The 20,441-nt window shown below is 36.0% G+C and overlaps 1 protein-coding gene and 1 pseudogene across 1 annotated transcript in view; both read right to left on the bottom strand.

Annotated features, from left to right (window-relative positions):
• LOC148951507 (cyclin-dependent kinase 10-like) overlaps positions 1-19,916 on the bottom strand; it is a 34,612-nt gene extending 14,696 nt beyond the window's left edge. The window contains exons 1-3 of the mRNA XM_089091133.1: positions 19,883-19,916; positions 16,542-16,763; positions 8,786-9,004 (exon numbers count right to left, since the gene is read on the bottom strand). Coding sequence (XP_088947259.1) covers positions 8,786-9,004; positions 16,542-16,763; positions 19,883-19,916 — 475 coding nt within the window. The remainder of the gene's footprint in view (positions 1-8,785; positions 9,005-16,541; positions 16,764-19,882) is intronic.
• On the bottom strand, positions 14,085-15,691 carry LOC148951508 (protein transport protein Sec61 subunit alpha pseudogene; annotated as a pseudogene).
• Positions 19,917-20,441: the final 525 nt, after the last annotated feature.

Raw genomic sequence — 20,441 nt, forward strand, 5'->3', positions numbered from 1 at the left:
TTTTAACTTTTTGCAATTCATAGTCATAAAAGCCGCCGAGAATCTCCTCATCTTTGGTATCACTCAAACGATAAGTTTCGGGTGTAGTGTCTAGGATTTTTTCCACTTTAAAAAGTTCGGTGGACCACAAGTAAGTCCCCTGTTCAAAAACATTAGTTGTTCTATGAATTCGAACCGTATCACCAACATTGAATTTATTTTTCTTCTTCTTCTTCTTGACTTTTGTTTCATTGGAATATTGTTTAAGAAAGGTGTCAATTGTATCATGATCAGAATGATGAACTTCCGTTGGTGTAGAGTTGGACAATGATCGATGAGGTCGTTGATCATAAATCAACATGATTTTATCAAGATCATGAATAAAAGCCGATGTATTTTTCAATGTACAATATCTTGAAATTAAGCAAAAAGTGAGCAGTACGAAAACTCCACGTTTTCAACCAGACTGGTTTTAGGGACCAATCAGAGAGATATGCAAAGTCGACATAGCTTTATTTCATTTTTTTAAGGTTCATTTAGACGAAGTTTCGGGCGCGCCCGTACCCTCGTCGCAATTAACCGTGATACAGTGTAATACAGCTCTGGCGCATTTGGCTCTCTCTCCTGCTTGGTCCCTCAAAAACCAGGCGGGTTGTAAACGTGGAGTTTTCGTACTGCTCACTTTTTGCTTAATTTCAAGATATTGTACATTGAAAAATACATTGGCTTTTATTCATGATCTTGATAAAATCATGTTGACTTATATTCAACGACCTCCTAGATCATTGTCCAACTCTACGCCAACGAAAATTCATCAGTCTGATCATGATACAATTGACACATTTCTTATACAATATTTCACTGAATAACAAGTCAAGAAGAAGAAGAAAAATAAATTCAGTGTTGGTGATACGGTTCGAATTAATAGAACAACTAATGTTTTTGAAAAGGGGAATTACTTGTGGTCCACTGAACTTTTTAAAGTGGCAAAAATCCTAGACACTACACCCGTAACTTATCGTTTGCGTGATACCAAAGATGAAGAGATTCTCGGGGGCTTTTATGACTATGAATTGCAAAAAGTTAAAAATGCCAGTGAAATCTATCAAATTGAAAAGATATTAAAGAGACGTACTCGTGGGGGTAAGAAACAGTTACTTGTTCGGTGGCTAGGATACAACTCTGATTTTGATTCTTGGATTGGTGTTGAAGATAATGACAATGCCCAATGATTTATATGTAACATTCATGTCAAACGTTTCCTATCATCTCTACAACGAGTTGAATACGACAATTTATTTTTGTACAAAAATCTCCCCCGCCGTAAATTTTGACGGTGCGTATGAAGTGGCTGTTGTCTACTGTATTCTAAAAAATACCTATGACATCCTTAGAAAGGATCTTAAATATTAAATAAAAATACGACCGTTTGAATTCGGTGATGAAGGTTCAATGGCACCTTTTGATTCTAATCAGTACCCTATTGCTAACTTCCCCTACAGGGAATACAATAACATGCATGAACTGTTTCGAGTTATCAACAAAAAAAATTGCAAGTCGAAAAAAAGGCGGTTTCACTTTTAATTACTTGACGGAACAAAGGAGAATTTACATTACCAATCCATTTGAGAATGAAAGAATTGTCCTCAATGAGAATTTACGTGAGGTTCTTGGTTTAAAAAAACGTATTATTAAGACAGAAAATTTCAGTGGTATTGACCATGTTATCTATGCAGACTATGCACCCAGCTTCTCCACTGACACTTGTATATTTATCTACGCTTCATTTGTAGAAACATCTCGGGTTGGTAATTCAAATGTCCCCCTCCTACGAGTTATTGAACGAAAAACCAATCAAGAACATGTTCACCACTACAATATAAAGCATCTTCAGTATGTTCCCGTAAACACTTCCTATCTGTAACTCTGTCAGTTAACAATAAGAACTTAATTGGGTGATCAAATAGAAATTTCAAACGGCTTAGCAGTGATTACATGTCATTTTCGAGCCATTGTCAACGACAACGACGGTACAATAACCTAAGCAATGAACAATAGAAGAACTCCATTTGTCTGTCCCGATATTGACTGTTATGTTGGTGCTTTGAGTCCACGTTAAATAGGCAATGGATTGGACTACTACAAGGGGTGTACTAAAATGTCTGGATATTGGTGGCTGGTTTGCTAGGCTATTTTGTTCTGTACTACCCCTTGCCAAAAGAAATGTTGTGCCTGCTGCTCCGAATTTTGCTACCTCCACGATAAAGGACAAGGGGTCGGTTAAGAATTTCAACGAGAGTGTTAAGGAAAATGTTAGATCTTCAGCAAAAGCCGTTGGTGAGCAATTAAAATCTCGACAAAATGGGGAGGGATTGAAAAGGATGCGTTCGCGTCATTCACTCATCAGTCTCCACCCAGGCAGGAAGCAAAGGACATCAACAAGTACGTTGAGGAATAAAACAACGAAGTCCAATAAGCAGCAGAAGAAGAAGAAGAAAAAGAAAAAGATTGTTAGATCAAAGAAGGATTTCTTCTCTTAAGATGACTTATCTCCCCCACAAGGAATCATATCCATCAATCAGTTCCTCATTGAATCTTTTTAATGCTGAAAATGTTGATGTCAGTGTCAAGTATGGCTACTATGAACAATTCCACCCTCAACAACCCCTCTCTGAAAATATCCACTTTCAAATATTTTCCAATGAAGACTATTTCATTGATTTGTCATCAACATTTATTGATTTAAATGTTGTGGTGACGAAAAAGTCAGATAATACAACTCCAAACGCCGGCGATGGTCTCTCCTATGAAAACTGTATTCTACACAACCTATTCAAGCAAATTAATGTATTTATTAATGGAACTTTGGTGAGCACTAGCAATAATTTATCCAACTATGCAAGCTACATACAATTTATGATGATGACGCCAAAGGCGTACAAGGAGATGAGAGGACAATCGCTGGGCTATGAATATCGAACAGGTGTTGATACTGACGGTGAGTTGACTACTGCAGTGACCCAGGAGTATCATCTAGTTGGAAAATTAAATCACGAGATATTCAATATATCCCAATGGCTACCCCCCAATGTCAAGATTGACATAAAGTTGCAGATGGCCCCATCGAATTTCATTTTGAGAAAAACACTTCCTGCAACACCCGATGCGAATGTCAGTATCACATCGGCAATTCTCCACGTCCGAAAACAACAGGTAATGAGCTCTGTTGCATTGGCAGTGGAAAAGCTCAGAGCCAATGGTAGCAACATTAAACTTCTTGTCCCCCATACAATCACCAATCAACGTCACATTGCCACCGGTTCTCTTAGCTATAGCGATTCATCATTTATCACTTGAGAAATCACATCAAACGTGGCTTTGGAATTTGTGAAGAGTGTGTGTTACATTTGATCCTTGACTGAATCTACCCATTATTTTTTTTTTGTCATGCTATCGAGTCTTTTTTTCAAAGTGTCTTTTCGAAAGCTGTACACTTTCTAATTTGACAAAAAATCCTATGGATCCCTAAATGAGTTGACCATACAATCTCTAGATCATAACTAAACTATTTGAAAATAGAATAACCGATTCGATGTTTTCAAAAAATCATGTGGTTATTGTTTTGGATTTGTCAGGTACACAGGATATGACCATAGTACGAACAGGAACTGTACATTTAGAGTGTACATTTGCCAATGCTCTGACTGAGAGTATCACGCTAGTATCACTGAGTCAATTTGAAACCTATTGGGAAATCACGCCCGACGGTAGTGTTCTACTAGACCTAGCACCATGAACACAAATCAAATAATCAACGTATTTAGTATGGATCCATACATGTCCCAATACAAGTCCTAGTGCATACCTTCGGACTTCATTGAAAAAATACCAAGTGTTAACAATACCCTAATCATTGTTAATAGCAGTCCATCGACTTTGACGACTGGTTATTGGCTATGAATATTTCACAAATCGAAGATTAGTTAATTTTTTTATCCTCTTGTTCGAACTTAGGAATTCAACGCTCCCTACCTTATAACCTGTCTTTATATTAAAGGGACTACCATACATCAAAATCTACGACTAATGAAGGCGTTAAAAAATACTAATTTTGTTTTTCATTAGCTCTCCTATGTCTTGTTCAAATGTCTTGGGTCCACCTACAACCAGTTTCTCAACATCTAAGGTGACTTACCTCGATTGAACGACTTTCTAGTGGATAATATACTTACAAGTGTATTTAATATTTATTTTAGTTCCATGATAATAAAATGTTATAAATATGTTTTTGAAATTGTTTATTAATAAAAAAAAAAATTATATACATGATAAAAACGACTTTTCTACTCTTTAGATTTCATCCACTACTAGGTATTTGTCGACAACAACTAGTGCAGGTAGATTATCTGAATTCACAGTATACTGATCCTGATGTACTGCAATGTCAGGGTCACATTTTCTACAGTAGAGTGTAACTTCACTCTTGTCATATCTCTTTGTATAGTCAATGATACTATTCTCATTCATTCTATAGAATTCACCTGTTTCAATTTGTCTATTTGAAGCAATTTCACAAACAGTGTCCTCAAGTGTCGAATCACATTCCGTCAATGCCAAATAAAAATCAGTGGGCTTATAATCATAACACCCATTGTCTTCACAACAATAAAGTAGAAACTATATTATTTTGCTGTTCCAACAGTTGAATCGATGACCCGGTTCCTCCTCCCAGACCAATCTAAAACCACGACGATACCACTCTCGTAGCACTAAAATAAAATCACGGTTAGGATTCTTTCCAATCAGACCGGGGTATGTACTCTCCCACTGCTTGCATTTATCATAATGACAATTGGAGCATAGGTGACCTCTAGGATGAGAGTCACACACCTCTTCAAGACAGGAATTACAACCTTTAATTTGTATAGCATATCCTCTATGCAATTTACACGGGTTGCATAATCTACACTTTTCATCATACTCCTCAATCATTGTGCAATTCTCACATGATGACCAACTGCCCTGTGTGTACATCCATAACGGACTTGTATGGAACATTTTGTCAAGTGTTATCGCTCTCACTGCCACAATGAAACTGAGCTAGCAACAAAAAAAAATTGTCTGAGAGAGAGAGAGAGGAGTAAATCATCCTTGAGCACCATCTTTCTTATGAAAAAAGTCCTAAATTTCTAAACTAATGTTTAAAAGCATATCCACAATATCATTTTGTCGTGTCGTGATCAATATATCAATAAATTGTGTAAATGCATTTGGACCACAATGTAGAAGCTTCATACAATAGTCTAATGATGGAGAATCAGTTCTCATTATATCGACAAGCATTCCTCGAGAAAATATCTTCCTTTTAATAGACAACTCTAGAAAATCATCATCTAGAAATAAATGTTTGTCCATACGAACTAGAGTCCTCATTATTCGCTCTTTCTCAAATCTATCAATTTTTTTTTTTTTGTCCTAACTCTCTCACAACCAACTTCAGAATAAAAAGAATTTATTTTTTCTAATATATTAAATATACGCAAGTCTACTTTATAAAAAAAAATACCATAGATTTATAAAAATTTTTATTGACAATAACAACAACAATAATATTCACTGATGTATTTTTTTCTCTTCAATATATTTAGATAGGACATTTAATGCAGACCAAAGTTAATTTATATGCACAATATCCACTTTTCCAGTAAAACATAGATGCTCCTCCTGTTTAAATTTGCTTAATGATATCACATATCTCGCATACATAATGTCCCATTCAAGACATAGTCTACACCCAGCGGTTATTTCCACAGCTACATTAGGTACTCGTATATCGTTGCTGCTGCTGCTGTCGGTTCCATCATTAATCTCCAATAATGTAAATGCACCACTCATTTTTTTTTTCACTAATATACTTGCAAATAAACTATTCTCTTTTAATTCAATTATCTTACTAATATGAATTTTAAAGAAAACTATTAATTTTATTCAAATACTAATCAACAATTAAGTTATACTCGTTCCTCTTGCCAAAAGGCGTAATGACCTGTAGAATAGGACTACCAGAAAAACCTGTTTGGTACGGGCACGTACGCAAAGTATATACCTTCAAGCAAATTCCATATGATATTTCTAATTACTATAGAAATGATACCTCTTTGCAAATGACCCTGGTAACCCCAATTCGTTGAAAACCTACATACATATCTATGCCCTAGGCGTAGGGTTCAAATATATAGATGCCTAACCCGTGGTAAGGCTTATTACGCAATCACTCGTGATATCTATTAATGCTTTACTACTATCAGCTTCATAAATAGGGGTTTAATTGATTTTTCCAAAAATCGCGAGGTACTTTCCCTTTTTCAAAAATAAATTTTCATATTCTTCAGTAATTTATTGACAAATTTGCAACCTCTGTATTTAAAAGACTCATTTACCACACTATCAGCACACGAGGCCTTATTATTAAACCTCAGCCTTTTCTATTTCTCACCCGGTTCAGGTGAGAAATTGAATTTGATTCCTGTAAAAAAAATTATAAATTTATTTGGAAAAAACCCAAATCGAGTTCCTAAAACTTTTGGTTTGCTTACTAAAAATTATAGGAAATTGCTGAATATTTGCTTATTCTGGTTTAAACCTGCTTTCGCTAAGCAGCCGAATCGGGTTCCAATAACGTTTTTTAGCTTCCTAAGAAAAACCTTGGAAGTTGCTAAGTATTATATTATTTTTTTTTTGCTTCCTACAAAAATCTCAGATATTACTAAAAGTTAGCTTATTATGAGTACAATCGAATTGGTTGAGCACCGTTCCAAGAAATAGTTTTAAACGTCCTACAAAAAATTTTGGAAATTGTTAAATATCAGATTTTGTTGTATGAAAACCCGAATAAGTAGGAATTACAAATAAAAAAGCTTCTCAAAACACAAAACTTCAATCTGTAAACCCTGATTTGATTTGCTATAAAATCCCTTTATTTTGGTTTATCAGAATGATTCAAGAAACATGGAATGATTCGAAGAAAAACACATGAACAGTATTAGAGTATGCATGCATTAGCTTAACGACGCTTCTTGACTAAAAAGGTCCTTGCTTCAGCCCTAGAGTTTGTTGATGCAGCTGGGGTTCAGTATTAACAGGACGAGGTCAAAACCATGGTGCCACCAAAGGACGAACAGTTATAATTCCAAGTCTCTGTAAAGATTTGAATATGAATATTTTACTTCTAATTGTGAAATCAAAATGATGGCTGAGCGCCGTCATTCATGGGGCCAGGCAGTAAAAATGATATCCTTCTTATCATTCACCACACAATAATTTGAACTACTACCATGTACATTAATATTAGGGCCCCTTAAACACTGTGCCGTGGTAACAATTTTTAAATTATGAATGATTATTTTTATACTCTAACTGTCGTATTCAGTTCTCATTCATTTGATATATCAAAGAATCATTGCAATAAACAATATAACCAACATATAAACGTTGCCAGGACATGGGGGAGAGGGAGATTTGGTAAGTTATACCACAACTTTGTTATTACCAAGATTTGACTGTGAATATTTCTCATTTTTATATTCTTATTACATTTCAATTCAGTGCAAAACTAGCGGCAAAAAAAAAACAATAAGAGAAAAAAGTAGATAGATCACCCGGTCTGTAGCCAGGATTTTTTCAGGGGGAGGGGGGTGCAAAATAAAAATTAAATACGCCCCAAAATTTGTACATGTGCATTTTTTTTAGGCTCGAACGAGTGAGACAAAAAATTACGGGGGAGGGGATCACTCCCCCTACCTCCCTCCCTTAGATACGCTCCTGCACATCACTGCTTCCAAATCGAAAAGTGATTTTCCTTGTTGCTCCAAATGGTGGACTGTATTACTTCCATGTAGGGTTTTCAGCTATGGTAATTAAGATTCGAAGGTGGGCGAGAACGGGATTGTTAAGTGTAAAATTTAATAAGTATAAATTTTACTAATGAGGGTTCATATGGGTACCAATCACAGCACCAGCCTAGATGGGTCTACAGCAAAAATATATTATTTTAGCAGCAAAGCCTGTCAGATGGCAGGCATAAAAAGAAATGGTTCATACTTGTGGGAGGGTAGGAGGAAACTGATTGATTGGAGGAATCTGAGTTTTTGTTTTGATCCTACACTGTTTCCGAGGGGTTTCAGGCTATTTTTCAAAGTTATATATATATTAATTTTCGTATCCAGTTACTTTTGTGGTTTGATGAAGGTAGCTACAAATTGTAAATGTTAAGTAATTGTATATTATGTATTTTAGGTTAGTCTATTTGAGTTTCATATATTTTTTTTAGTTTTAGTTTTTTTTTTCTACGCTGAAGATGCATGGCAAAATATTTGTTCGATTTTTTTTTTTTTTTTAATTTACTGGCCATAGACCCTTTGTCGCCTTTATATTCATTTCTTTGTGTAATTTTCGTAATAAACTTTTACCATTACGACAAATCAAAATAATAATTACCATTCCCGAATTAGCTTTAAATGCCGATTCTTCCTCACTTGACAGGATTTTTTTTTAAACGTCTTTTAAATTTTCAGTTAGAATGGACTAGAGTTCGTTCTGTAATAGCTTGATTTTGACGCCGCATCCATGATAACACCTTATAACGTCTTCTTCTTTCCAAGTGGGCAATTACCCCTTGTCAGTATCCACGATACAATATACAGTCAAACAACGACATTACTAACTTCCTCAAACGCACGATTAGCAAACAAAAGGGATTATTATGGATTGTTATGGATTATTATGTACACATAAAAGAGGATAATACCTATTTTTAGGATTCCAGTATCCGTCAGAAGTAAATTTGAAACCTTCAAATCGCGATGAACAATATATCGCTTGTGCATGTAGTCTAAACGCATAAAAAGTTGTTGTATAATACATTTGATTTCCGACTCTGAAAACGCTGAATTCACGTTATCTAAAAGAGATGCCAAATCCTGCTCGCAGTATTCCATGCACAGGAATATGCTAGTAAGAGACGAGCCTATAAAAAGAACACTTCTGAAATTAGGATAATAAAATAAATAAGAAATAAGCAATTACTTATTTCTTATACAATGCTAAACATAGTTATATTTAATAATATTTATATATTTAACTATAATCATGTATAACTAGTACCAGGAGACCGGTGGCTTCACCGCCGGTCCCCGGCACGCTTCTATATATGGATTATCATTGTCGCTTGTCTTCTAACCTCAGAGAATTTGCTGTCTTTTCATACTGCGGTCTTTTCAAAGATATTTGTTTATTAAATTAAGCCTATTTTTTACAACGATATTCTACTAAGCTTCAAACTTTGGATTTTCTTTTTTAAGGCTTATGAATTGTTGTAATCCCTTGTTAAAATATATACAAATTTTTTGGCAATTAGTAGTTTTTCGCTCTTTACGCAATTTAACGTCTTTTCGTAATGCGTCTGTTCAAAGATATTTGATTGTTAAAGGAAGTCTAATTTCTAACAACGATTTTTACTAAGCTTCAACCTTTGGTTTTCTTTTTTAAAGTTTTTGAATTGTTGTAATCCCTTGTTAAAATATATACAAATATTTTTGAAATTACAAGTTTTTTGCTCTTTACGCAATTTAATGTCTTATCATACTGCAGTCTTTTCAAAGATTTTTGATTATTAAAGCAAGTCTGATTTCTAATAACGATACGTACTAAGCTTCAAACTTTTGGTTTTCTTTTTTAAGGTTTTTGAATTATTGTAATCACTTTTCAAATTAGAGAATCACCATTTGTAGTAATTGCAAATTTTCGTTTTTTGGGCCTTCCTACTGACATTATATAACTGGTTGCGTTCAAATAGGTGTTTATTTGTCAGCTGTGTCTTTTCAAAGATATTTGAATATTAAAGGAAGTCCAATTTATAAAAACAATTTCTGCTAAGCTTCAAACTTTTGCTTTTTTTTTTAAGGTTTTTAAATTGTCGTAATCCCTTGTTAAAATACATACAAATAATTTTGCAATTGCCAATTTTTTTTTGTTCTTTACGCAATTTAATGTCTTTTAAAAAATCTTTGATTATTGGAGCTAGCCCGATTTCTAACAACGATATGTACTAAGCTTGAAACTTTTTGTTTTCTTTTTTAAGGTTTTTGAATTGTTGTAATCTCTTATCAAAATATCGAATCATCATTTGTGTAATAATTGCAAATTTTCATTTTTTTAGCCTTCCTACTGGCATTATATAACTAGTTGCGTTCAAACCTGTAAGCTTAATCACTTAACGAATGGATTTTATATAACAAAAAAAACTTATTTTAAAATTTTCAGGTACCGTATTTTTGTAGTTTTTATTAAAACATTAAAAATATGGATTACGCATCGTAAATATTTTTGCTATCTACAAAATAACCATATCGAGCCTGACTTTAAATTATAATTCTTTTCTACTTTTTTCATGTTTTAAAAAGGCATTTGTATTAGGTGTAAGAAAAGTAATTCGGTCATGATATTTTTCTAACAACAACTTAAACTAAGCTTCAAACTTTTGGTTCTCATTTTAAGGTTTTTGAAATGTTGTAATCCCTTGTTAAAATATAAACAAATATTTTTGCAATTACCAGTTTTATGCTCTTTGCGAAATTTAATGTCTTTTCATACTACGGTCTATTCAAAGATATTTGACTATTACCGCAAGTCCGATTTCTAACAACAATTTCTACTAACCTTACCTTAGCTCCTCCTGTACCTCCAGAGGCACACAGGGCGTCCGTTAACAGCCTCTAATCATCCCACAAATGAGCTGCGGCGTAATTTCCTCCCACTCTAGGATTAAAGATGCGTGAAGGGCTCTCCTATGCCACACATATGTCCTTTGAAGCGTGTTTTTGGGCCTTCCTCGCCGGCGCATGCCGTCTGGTTGCCACTGGAGGATCATATTTGGTAACCTCGATCTCGGCATACGGGTAACATGGCCAAGATAGCGCCATCTTCGTTGCCTGACTACATCAGCGACATCAGGCTGGTTTGTGTAGTGGTGAATTTCCATGTTTGTTATCCTATCCTTCCAGTTAATGTTTAGGATACGTCGAAGACAGTTGTTTTCATATGCAGTGAGTCGTTTTTCCTGCTCAGCTGTGAGTTTTTAACATTCCATCGCGTATGTCAATATAGAAAGGATGTTCCATCTGAAAAGGCGAAGTTTTAGATGAAGTGAGTACTTAGCTGATCTCCAGACTGGTCGAAGTCGTTGAAATGCCGAGCTTGCCAGGACTATTCGTGTTCGCAGTTCTTTTTCGGAGTCGCCACTAAACGATACGGTGCAGCCAAGATATCGGAAGTCAGTGACTTGCTCTATGCTTTCAGTCCCCAGCTGGATATTCATCGGTGAGTTAGTGGTTGACATCGCTTTGGTTTTGGGGGGGTTGATATGTAACCCAAACTGCTCCGCTCTTTCGGATAACTTGCATAAAAAGTCTTGAAGTTTGCTTTTGTCTTTCCCCATCAATCCAACATCGTCTGCAAAATCGAGATCTTGGACTAGTCTGCCTGCAATTTTGATCTCGTATCCATAAATTTGCCTGAATATGTAGTCCACTATGAGAATAAAGAGGAATGGAGACAGTACGCATCCTTGTTTGACACCTGTCATCATTTTGAAATATCTTGTATTTCCTTCGGAAGTTCTCACGCAGCATTCCGTGTCTTCGTACATTGCTATGATAAGGCGAACCAGCTTTTCAGGAATACCGTAGAAGATCAGGATCCTCCATACTATTGGGCGGTCTATGGAGTCGAACGCTTTTTAAAATCAACGAACAATAGATATAGACGTTTTCTCCATTCATTTGATTCTTCAAGCATGGTCCTCAGTGTGAATATCAGATCGGTGCAAGATCTTTTTGGTCGGAAACCATGTTGCTCCTCGCGTAAATGCGGGTCTAAGGCAGCTTGAACTCTTGTCAGGATGATTATGCAGAAGAGTTTTCCGGGTATCGAGAGGAGGTTGATGCCTCTGTAATTGCCACAGACTGTCGTGTCTCCTTTTTTGAACAGTTTAATAATGGTTCTGCTCTCCAGTCCTTCGGGACTTTTTCTTTTTGCCAGAGGAGGGATAAGAAGACTAGCCACACTGAAAGGGACCTGCGGATCGATAACTTGACCATTTCTCCAGATATACGGTCGCTACCCGGAGACTTTCATTCTTCAGCTTTTTCAAGACTGAAAGGATGTCGTCCGCCGTTGGCTCGTTTTCATTAATGAGAAGATCCAAAAATGGGCTGTCCGGAATATCTGGTGGAACAGAAGGGAACGGGCGATTGAGAAGGTTTTCGAAGTAATCCGCATCTATCTTTTCGGTCATCTGGATCGGTTAGCAGTCTTCCGTTTTCCCCTTTTACTGGTCCTTCTTGTACGTTGGTCTTCCCAACGATTTCTTTAGTTTGGTGGTACACAGCTCTCGTGTCACCACGTCGGGCTCCTTCTTCTGCCATTTTTGCTTTCTCATTGAGGTGCTTTCGTTTGTCTGACCTAGCACTTTTCTTCACTTCTCTGTCCGCTTCTTTATAAGCTATGTCTTTCATGACATCAGCAGAGGGATCATTACTGAGCGTGCTCTGTTTTATTTTCTTGCGGTCTTCGATCAAGTCCTATTTCTTCTGGGATATCCACTGTTCCTTTATTGACTTTTTCAAGCTAAGAACTTCTTCAGCAGTTTCTGCTTAGTTCTGTTGTATAGTCGTCCAAGCTTCTTCCACATCTTGTGGTATATCTGCAAGTGCCTCGAATCGGTTCGAGAGTTTGATGTTAAATTGTCTCCTAACATTCTTGTCTCTGAGCTTCTCCACATCAAAATTACTTGGTAGTTTTGTTGTTTGTCGGGATCTGTTGGAGCGGAGTTTCAACTTGAGTGTCGCTACAAGAAGTTCATGATCCGACCCAACGTCCGCACTTCTGTAACTCCTCACGTCTTTCAGACTAGTTCTCCACCGTCGTCGGATTAGAAAGTGGTCAATGAGGTTTTTGACAGTTTTGTCTGGGGATGTCCATGTATACTTATGGATATCTTCGTGCTCGAATAATGTACCTCCTATCAACAGGTCATTCGACATGGCAAAGCTGACTAGCCTTGCCCCATTTTCGTTGATAGTTCCAAGCCCGTGATGTCCCAACACCTTGGGGCAGTATGATCTGTCCTGACCAACTTTCGCATTTAGGTCGCCTGCCAAGCAAGCGACGTCATGGAGAGGGATGGAGTCTAGGACGGACTGGAGGGTTTCATAAAAACCGTCTTTTGAGGTTTCATCGGCATCATTTGTTGGTGCATAGCATATGACTAGCGACAGCTTTGCATGTTTAGATGCAAATCGTGTATACAGGATTCTCTCGTTAATCGGTTTCCACGAGCAGAGAGACTTTGCTGCATCTGGGTTCAATATAGCTGCGACTCCGGCTGCATGTCTGTCCGTTTTCCCGCTGTATAGAAGTGTATAAGTCATGTTGCTGTTTACTGTTTTGAGTTTCTTTTCTCCACAGCCTTTCTATCGTGCTTCGGCCACTGCGAGGATGTCAAGCCGAAAGTTTTCGCACTCTTGTAGAACTTGTTCAGTTTTTGAAAGAGCCGACATGGTCCTTACGTTCCAAAATCCTACTCGTACCGGTTTATTCGCGTTCAGAAATCTGGTTGAGGGACATGCACGGGTCGTTATCGTACTAGGATTTGGTCCAAGGCTTTTCACTTCCGTTTTTGTAGCATATTCCTTTTCTACGAGAGTGACTTGTTAGGCCACGGCCCAACCGGGTTCTTCGACATAACTTGGGGCAGGGACACCAATCCCTGACCGTGGTGCCAGAATCCCCCGGACCTACCCCATTTGTTCTACCCTTCCATATTTTCAATCCTGACTATATTAACCATAAATAAATAAATAAGGATCGATCCTCTGAGCAAATTTATAACGAAAAAAAGAAACCAATATAGTTAATACTATAGAAAAAAGAAAATAAAAATAATAATTGTCAAAAATTTCCTCTAAAAACAGTTTTTCATACTGTTATGGCCCAGCACCAGAAATCGCTGTAAGGCAATTTAATCCTAATAAGGAAATCACTTTAAGAATATAAAAAAAAAAAAAAAAAAAAAAAAAAAAAAAAAAAAAAAAAAAAAAACATAGAATACGTTGTCCAAGTCCATCAATTATAAATAAATAACGACACTTTCACTCTCACATACTTTCTCCACGGGGAGATAGAAAAGACGCAGTAGTCTCAAATATAATCCAGAAATCACTCCCACTGGAAAACATTTGTCTTATAAGGTCACTTTTTAAAAGAACATTGAACTCATTCCTCCAACCTCAGACTGTTCCTTTACAAATATCTCAAAATATTGATATATAATTGTGACAGCCAACAGAATACCAGTGCCTGAGCCAATGGCACCAAGCATATCAGCTAAAACTGATAAAGCACCAATGCAAAGGCCACCGAATGCAGCAGCCGTTGGGATATACCTGTTCAATTGATGGATCATCGACTTCTCCCTATGACCTCTCATTACCATTTGCTGCTCTTTAAGTTGCTTGGCAACATCTTTAGCAGATGATCCAGAAATGTCGATCCAAGATTTGGAGAAAAAAGCACAGGATCCAAGCATTAAAATAATGTAGATTAAGGCATGAATTGGATCATCAGCTATGCTACCCAAGCTTTCAGGGGGTGACAAGTAGTAACACAAACCTCCAATTGGATGAGCATGAGCAGTTCCTCCACCTGCAACGTCAGACCATACACCAAGTAGGTTTACAAGAAAGTTACCAGCAAATCTAGCAGACAACATCTGGGACAAAACGTAGAGGTTTGATACAAGGGCGGACTGAAGAATAATAGGAATATTCGAAGTGTAGAACAACTTGATGAAATAGCTGCTATACTGGTCCCTGTAGCGGGCTGACTTAATTGGAAGATCGACACGGAAACCTTGAAAGTAGATAACAACAGCAAATACGAGGACAGTTGCCATCAAGTTCAAGAGGTTGGGTAAATTTTGCCTATAGAAAGCTTCACGCAATGCTCTGACTTTGTCTTGTCTGGTGGCTAGCAAATCGAACAAAGCAATGACTGCACCTTCAAATTCTGTACCTCTTCCAGTGTTGACTGTAATGGGACTGAATGCTTTCCAGATAATTGTTTCACAGATATTTGTTGCAATGAAAAGAGAAATTCCTGATCCTAGTCCGTAGCCTTTTTGAAGCAATTCGTCCAAAAGAAGTACAATCAAACCAGCAACGAACAATTGTATGACAATCAAAAGACCAACTCCTAAGCCAATATCACTTGGATCACCATACATGCCAGTCATCACATATACAATTGCTTAACCGACAGTAATAATCATGCCAAATAGTTTCTGTGCTCCATTGAAGAGTTGTCTATCTCTCGGGGTATCTCCAACTTCGATCATTTTGGCTCCAGCTAGCAATTGCATAATTAGTCCAGAGGTCACAATTGGTGAAATTCCAAGTTACATCAAAGTTCCTCTGTTTGATGCTAGGATAACTCGAATCCAGTAGAAAGGATCTGCTGAATCTGAAGACATAATACCAAAAAGTGGTATCTGGCAGCAAATCAAGAATATGAAAAGGGTAATCGCTGTCCATAAAACTTTTTCCTTGAACTGAACCTTTCTCTTAGGTTTGGTGATTTCAGGTAGTATACTGCAGAAGAGTTTTCACAAACTTCTGACCTATCTAGATCGTTTTTTTTAGGCCAAAACATCCCAGGATGCCAATGTTCCCGAAAAAATATGGAGCCGTTCAGCGAGAATTTTTTTTGAAATAGTTGCGTTTCTTTTTATTTGAAAATATCGCTTAATGAATATAGATCAAGTTAATATTTTTCATATATATTTCTTGAGAGAAAATTCTTGAGCAAAAATAGAAAAAACTGTTGCATTTAAATTTTGCGGGCAAATTTTTGCGTTTTCAGCAAACATCAGAGAAAGAAACTTTTTCATAGCTCCTCTTCTTCATTTTTGTTACAAGTGAGTGTGTTCTTCATTATTTCTGAGTTTTCTAATTGTCTTTCGTCCTAGAAAGTATAGTGCCCTTCTGTTGTGCTCCGTCATTTTTATTGTTAAAACATGCTTGGAACCAACTCCATCTACACTAGTTACAATGTAATAGTTGCACAGTGATCTTTTTTTTTATGGTGCTCTGTCATTTCCTTTTTGTAATAAGACAGGTTTTCAATAAATAATAATAATAATATAGAGATAAAAGTTTTATAAAGATAAACAATTTATCTTTCAAATGTAATTAACTTTCAAAAGATAATTTATCTTTTAACAAAAAAATAAAGATGATATATATATATGGTATGTAGATGCAGACGGGTTAGACACTTATAGGGGAGGGGAGGAGGAGCATATTTTTTCGAAGGGAAGAGTGGGCTCAGGCTTTAAAAAGTGAGTTTTTGAGTACTTTTCACCGATTTTTTCCTGGAGTTCTTTGCTTTCTCTGGTGACTATTAGCAGTCCATAGAACAAAATAAAATAGTATAAAAATAACACTTACCGACAGCGACTTCATGAAGCCTAACTATATTCTGGTGTCGACATGACAGCAAAATATTGATTTCTCTAATGCCACTCACAAGCAAGCCATCTCTTTCTCGATCCATCCTCATTTTTTTTAGCGCAACTATTTGACCATTTTGTGTGTCCTTTGCTCGATCTACGCGTAAATAATCAAATACGTAATCATCTGGGCAACTAAGGGGGTGGGGACAGAGAGTTCCTTATATACTGTCACATATTCCTAAACGTTATGTGGTGTACAATTTGAGTCGGAACTTAAATTTAAACAAAAATGAAAGACAAAAGCAAAGGATGTAAGAAAGTTTATGACAAAAGGAATTCCTAAAAAAGAAATAAAGATACTTAAAAAAAGACTTTTGGGCGGGTTCATTTCAGAAAAGTGCGTCTTATTACAAATATATCTTTTCTACAGCCATTTTCCCGCCTGGGGATCATAGACCAGGGGCCAAAGTCAAGCATGTACTCAGGAATTTCCATAGAAAGGGGAAAATGGTACAATTTGCCTTCGGAGGGCCAATAATGAAAACGTCACTGATAATTTCAACAAGATATGAGGAGAAATTCAAGAAAATTTAGGATTTCAGAAAGCTCGGCCTCGAATCTCTTCCCCCGTGTACGTTCCTGGTCACAGTCACTATAAAAAATTAGACAATTATGTACCAAAATTGGATCTTTTATTTATTTATCGATGCATTCAACTAAATATTGACACCAATGCACATAAATAGAACTATTATTGAAAAAGTAAAAGAAACAAAAATAAAAGTAGGCTTAAAATGCTAATCATTATCACTTTGGAAAATAGATTTTAGAACACATCAGCCACTACCAGGGGCGTCGTTTGGGGGTGGCAAGAGTGGGGGGCAGTTGCCACCCCCAATAATGTGAAAAAAAAATAATATACATCCCTTGTCTTTTGACTATCTGGATATGGACCTCCCTTGCCCCCCCCCCCCAATAAAAATGCTGGAGATTCGCCCCTGGACACTACTAACTTCCTCCTAAAAGCATTATAATACATGATATTTTTCCATTTTGCATTTTGGTTTCTTGCTAGACTCTTAAAAACATATGGTGAGCCTACCCTCCCCCCCCCCGACCCTTAAACATTCGTTTTATGTAGTATTCCTATTTTTTCTTCGGTAAAAAAAGCTATGGGTTCAAGCAGACAATTCTTATTTCTGGTTTTAGATATTAATGAATGCCTATCACTTTGCAGTCCTGCTATACTCAGATGACACTTGCTGAGTGACGATTATTAGTATACCTGCCTATCACTCTCTGAACTATAGAAAAGGGCTAAATTATATTTTTCCAACTTTTTGGGAAGATTATAAATCTAATGATTAATGTACTTTCTAATATTATAGAAAAATGGTGTTTTTCCAATTTTATTTTATTTTTTGAGGAACAGAAACTTAAACAACAAAAAGAAAATTTTCGAGGTCAAAACTATACGATTTTTCAGATAGGGACGGGACACTTAGGCCAATTTTGGCAGGGAGTGAAATCTTCCATCTCTTAACCACCTCCCAGCAGGCATGACGAAAATAAAATTTCACTCATAAAATTATAAACCAAGTCAAATAAGTTTTCCTCCCAGGTATTTCTAGAGTTGAAAATAGGAACTTTTTCTCAAAACCTCAGTGCTGATTTTATCGGTGCAAAACGGTTCTGAAAGTTGGGCCTTGTGTAAATCAAATGCAAAGAAAATCTGAAAAGGTGGCATTCCTGTTTGACAATAGCAGTTGAAGTCCAATTGATTCAGAATGAAGCATAGTAAGAAGCAGCCTTATTAACTTTTTAATAATGAAAAGAAAGAGCTAAGATACCATTATCACAGATTGACATGGGATTAATTATATATATTTATAATACAAGAGGTTACAACAGATTTCAATTAAACTCAATTTTCAGGTTAAATATAACTGACTGGAACAAATATAAAAAGTGACAATTTTTTAAAGGAAATTCCCTAGAGCCAATACTTATATAAAATTCAATTCTAAGACTGTGTAATTCAACATCAGAAGGTATAATAGCAACAAAAATGAAACGTGATATTGTCAAATAAAGGTGGGGTACTCTTCCAAAATTCAATCTTTTTTCTTTTATTTAAATCAAGTTCTGATAAATTTTATTGATAAAGAACACTGATATAGCTGAAATATTCAGCTTTGTATTTGGCTTATTTTATTTTTGTCAACTGTTACCATTACCATTTTAGAACCTGTTCTTTTCTTTTCCACATATCTGGGCCAAAAAAAATATTACATATTAGATACTAAAAAGTCTAAAATATGGGGATAGATAAAAGTTAATATAGGGATACAATCCTTTTTATAGACAGTGATGATGATAACAGGGATAGAAATTCACAAAAATACCAGATATTTCGGTCACATATGCAGTGACCGTCATCAATAGTAAAACATTTTACTATTGATGTTTTACTACTGATGACGGTCACTGCATGTGTGACCGAAATATCTGGTATTTTTGTGAATTTCTATCACTGTTATCATCATCACTGTCTATTAAAAGGATTTTATCCCTATTTGAACTTTTATTTATCGTCATGGAAAGGCAGTGTGGTCTTCGAAATTATCTAAAATATGGGTAAAAACAAAAATATTAGATAAGAAATATAATTAATCTATTTATGAATATAACATAAAGTATTTCCTCCTGGATTATTTGTGGCATTTTGGACATCTTAGATGTTTTACTTGAGCGCATTTAACCAAGGTGTTCCCTTCCCCGTCGGACCTGGGAAAGCCGGTATCGAACCTGAGCCCCGCATTGTCAAGCAGAGATCAATCTATTGCCCTCCCACACTACCACAAGTCCTATTTATTTATATATTAACATAATTTTGTTTTGCCCATAGTCAGGACAATTTCTGCAGTAGTGGATAGGCTTCCTGTCGGAAGATTGAAAAACCAAAATTTTACACTTTCCGCGCCAAAGAACTTGGTACTAGTAGACACAAAAACCAAATTCGATCTAATTTATTTAGAATTATATTTAAAGAATCAGCCCAGGACATATTACACATTATATAACATGATTGGAACATGCAGATCTTCACCTAAAACATTCATTTTTGTATCTTATAAATATCTCACATGGTTCCCTCAAAGAAGCCACACAAATTTGCATAAAAAAATAATCAGGTAATATCTTTTAAAATACTGTAAAATGACAATATTCAAGCTTCAACGGAGTTACTTCATGTAGAAAAAAAGGAGATAATACTATAATAAACGGAAAAAAGGAAATATTTGAAGAAGGAAATAAATGTTTCTTTTATTATACCACAGCATATATGCACTCGAATTAGGTCGTACATCGGACATGATTGTGCAATATCAAAGAAAAATACCCCTCCCCCCCCTGCAAAAAAAACGATGTCTGAAGATAAATCAAGGGCAGAAAAGGTCGTAACTAATTCGTATTGCTAGACAGTAAAAAAAAAAATCATTAGAAATACTACTACTACAGCTACTACTAACTCCGAGCAGAGAATCATGTAGCTAAAAAAAATTGCAGCATCCCAGTGGCTCATGGACATTCCAGGCCACTTGCACATGAAAGGTGGAAGGATTCCACCAGATCGGTTAAACTGCTACTACTGAAAACTCATCATAATACTAATGAATAAATCACTCAAGCCCAATAATTGTTTCAGGTTTTTGTGTTTTGGTGCCTGGTTATGGCCCCATTATTTCCTCGGACCTTGATGGTAGAATGAAAATTTGGGGTAAGTTAAATGATTTAGCTTCTCTCGCTTCATTCTCTTGCCCGTCTTTGATGTTTGATAATAGTTGAGATAAATTTGAATAGATAGGAGGAACTTGAAAGTCGTCGTGTTGAT

Source organism: Artemia sp. Qi Xiang Cuo, chromosome 6, assembly GCF_049724085.1.
Source record: "Artemia sp. Qi Xiang Cuo chromosome 6, ASM4972408v1, whole genome shotgun sequence".
Lineage (NCBI taxonomy): Eukaryota > Metazoa > Arthropoda > Branchiopoda > Anostraca > Artemiidae > Artemia > Artemia sp. Qi Xiang Cuo.